Source organism: Empidonax traillii, unplaced genomic scaffold, assembly GCF_003031625.1.
Source record: "Empidonax traillii isolate 1590-97213 ecotype Southwest subspecies unplaced genomic scaffold, ASM303162v1 scaffold2750:size18569, whole genome shotgun sequence".
Taxonomy (NCBI): Eukaryota; Metazoa; Chordata; class Aves; order Passeriformes; family Tyrannidae; genus Empidonax; species Empidonax traillii.
In genome coordinates, this window is record NW_020957943.1 from 16,705 (window position 1) to 18,569 (window position 1,865).

The window sequence follows — 1,865 nt, forward strand, 5'->3', positions numbered from 1 at the left end:
GGATAGAGGGACATGGATATGGGGATAGAGGGGTGTATGGACACAGGGATAGAGGGATATAGGGACGTGGATATGGGGATAGAGGGGTATATGGACACAGGGATATGGGGATAGAGGGGAATATGGACAGAGGGATATGGGGATAGAGGGGTATATGGACACAGGGATATGGGGATAGAGGGACATGGATATGGGGATAGAGGGGAATATGGACACAGGGATATAGAGATCTATGGAGATATGGACATGGAGATATGGACACATGGATAATATGGATATATGGGCATATGGACACATGGATATAAGGACATGGACACGCAGTGACAGGGACATATGGACACAGACATGGGGACAGATATGGGCATGTGGACACAGGGATATATGGACACATGGACACAGGGATATATGGACACGTGGACACAGGGATATAGGGACACAGGGATATATGGACACATGGACACAGGGATATATGGACATGTGAACACAGGGATATAGGGACACATGGACACAGGGATATATGGGCATGTGGACACAGGGGTATATGGACACGTGGACACAGGGATATATGGGCATGTGGACACAGGGATATATGGACACATGGACACAGGGATATATGGACACATGGACACAGGGATATATGGACACATGGACACAGGGATATAGGGACACATGGACACAGGGATATATGGGCATGTGGACACAGGGATATATGGACACGTGGACACAGGGATATATGGGCATGTGGACACAGGGATATATGGACACAGGGATATATGGACACATGGACACAGGGATATATGCACATGTGGACACACAGCCATGCAGGGCCAGGGCTTGGGGCGTGTCCCCCATGTCCCCACGGCGTCACCTCGGTCCAGTTTGCTGTGGCGCTCCAGGAAGTCGAACCAGTGCTGGCCGGTGGCGATGGCGTCGCCCTCCCCGCTCGGGATGTCCTCGCGACACGCGGACTTGAGCTGCTCCAGGTCCTCGGCCGTGATGTTCTGGGCCAGCTCCTCCAGCAGGCTGCGGTACTCGGCCATGGCTGAGCACGGGGGGCACAGGGGGGCACACACGCGTGTCACGAGCGGGGCCGGGCTCAGCCACGCATGACACAAGCGGCACGGGACTCAGCCGTGGGTGTTACGAGCGGGGCCGGGCTCAGCCCCCCGTGACGGGAGCACCCCCTGAGCTCGACCCCACGTGGCAGGAGCTGCCCTGCCCTCATCCATCCATGTCACGAGCTGCCCGGCCTCAGCCACACATGGCATGAATGTCCACAGCCTCAGCCACCCACAGCACGAGTGGCCCCGGCCTCAGCCACTGGTGTCACAACCGGCTCCAGCCTCAGCCACGCGTGTCACGAGTGGCTCTGGCCTCAGCACCCCCTCCCGCCGTGCCCGCCGGCCCCGCGGCCGTGACTCATGTGACACTCACGGGATGTGACAGGGACCGACAGGGACCGACGGCGGCTGCTCCGTGTTCCCCCCTCACCCCCCTGTGGCGTGGGGGGGCCCACACGTGCCTTGGCCTTGCACAGACCCCCCCTCCGTGGCACGGGGCTGTTTGCACGTGCACCCCAGTGGGGGGGGACCCCCTTTGCACTGACCCCCCCCCGTCACACTCACCTCGACCCTGGGGGGGGGAAATCGCGACCACCCCCATTCCCGCGTGGGGGGGTGTATGTGGTGGGGGGGGGGTCGTGTCTGTGCGGAGGGGGGTCACTGTCCCCCATCTCCCGCTGGTCCACGGTTGCCATGGAGACGCCGCCACCCACGCAGGGATGCGGTTGCCATGGCGACCGCATCACCCGCCTGCCCCGTGCCCCCCCCCGTGTGTATATTGGGGTGTTTTTTGGGGGGGACACT

The 1,865-nt window shown here is 60.4% G+C and overlaps 1 protein-coding gene across 1 annotated transcript in view; it reads right to left on the minus strand.

The window, feature by feature from the left end:
* PEA15 (proliferation and apoptosis adaptor protein 15) overlaps positions 1-1,075 on the minus strand; it is a 3,734-nt gene extending 2,659 nt beyond the window's left edge. Inside the window, exon 1 of the mRNA XM_027910113.1 lies at positions 869-1,075. Within this exon, the coding sequence (XP_027765914.1) occupies positions 869-1,040 (172 nt within the window). The 5' untranslated portion in view covers positions 1,041-1,075. The remainder of the gene's footprint in view (positions 1-868) is intronic.
* Between the last annotated feature and the right edge of the window lie 790 nt (positions 1,076-1,865).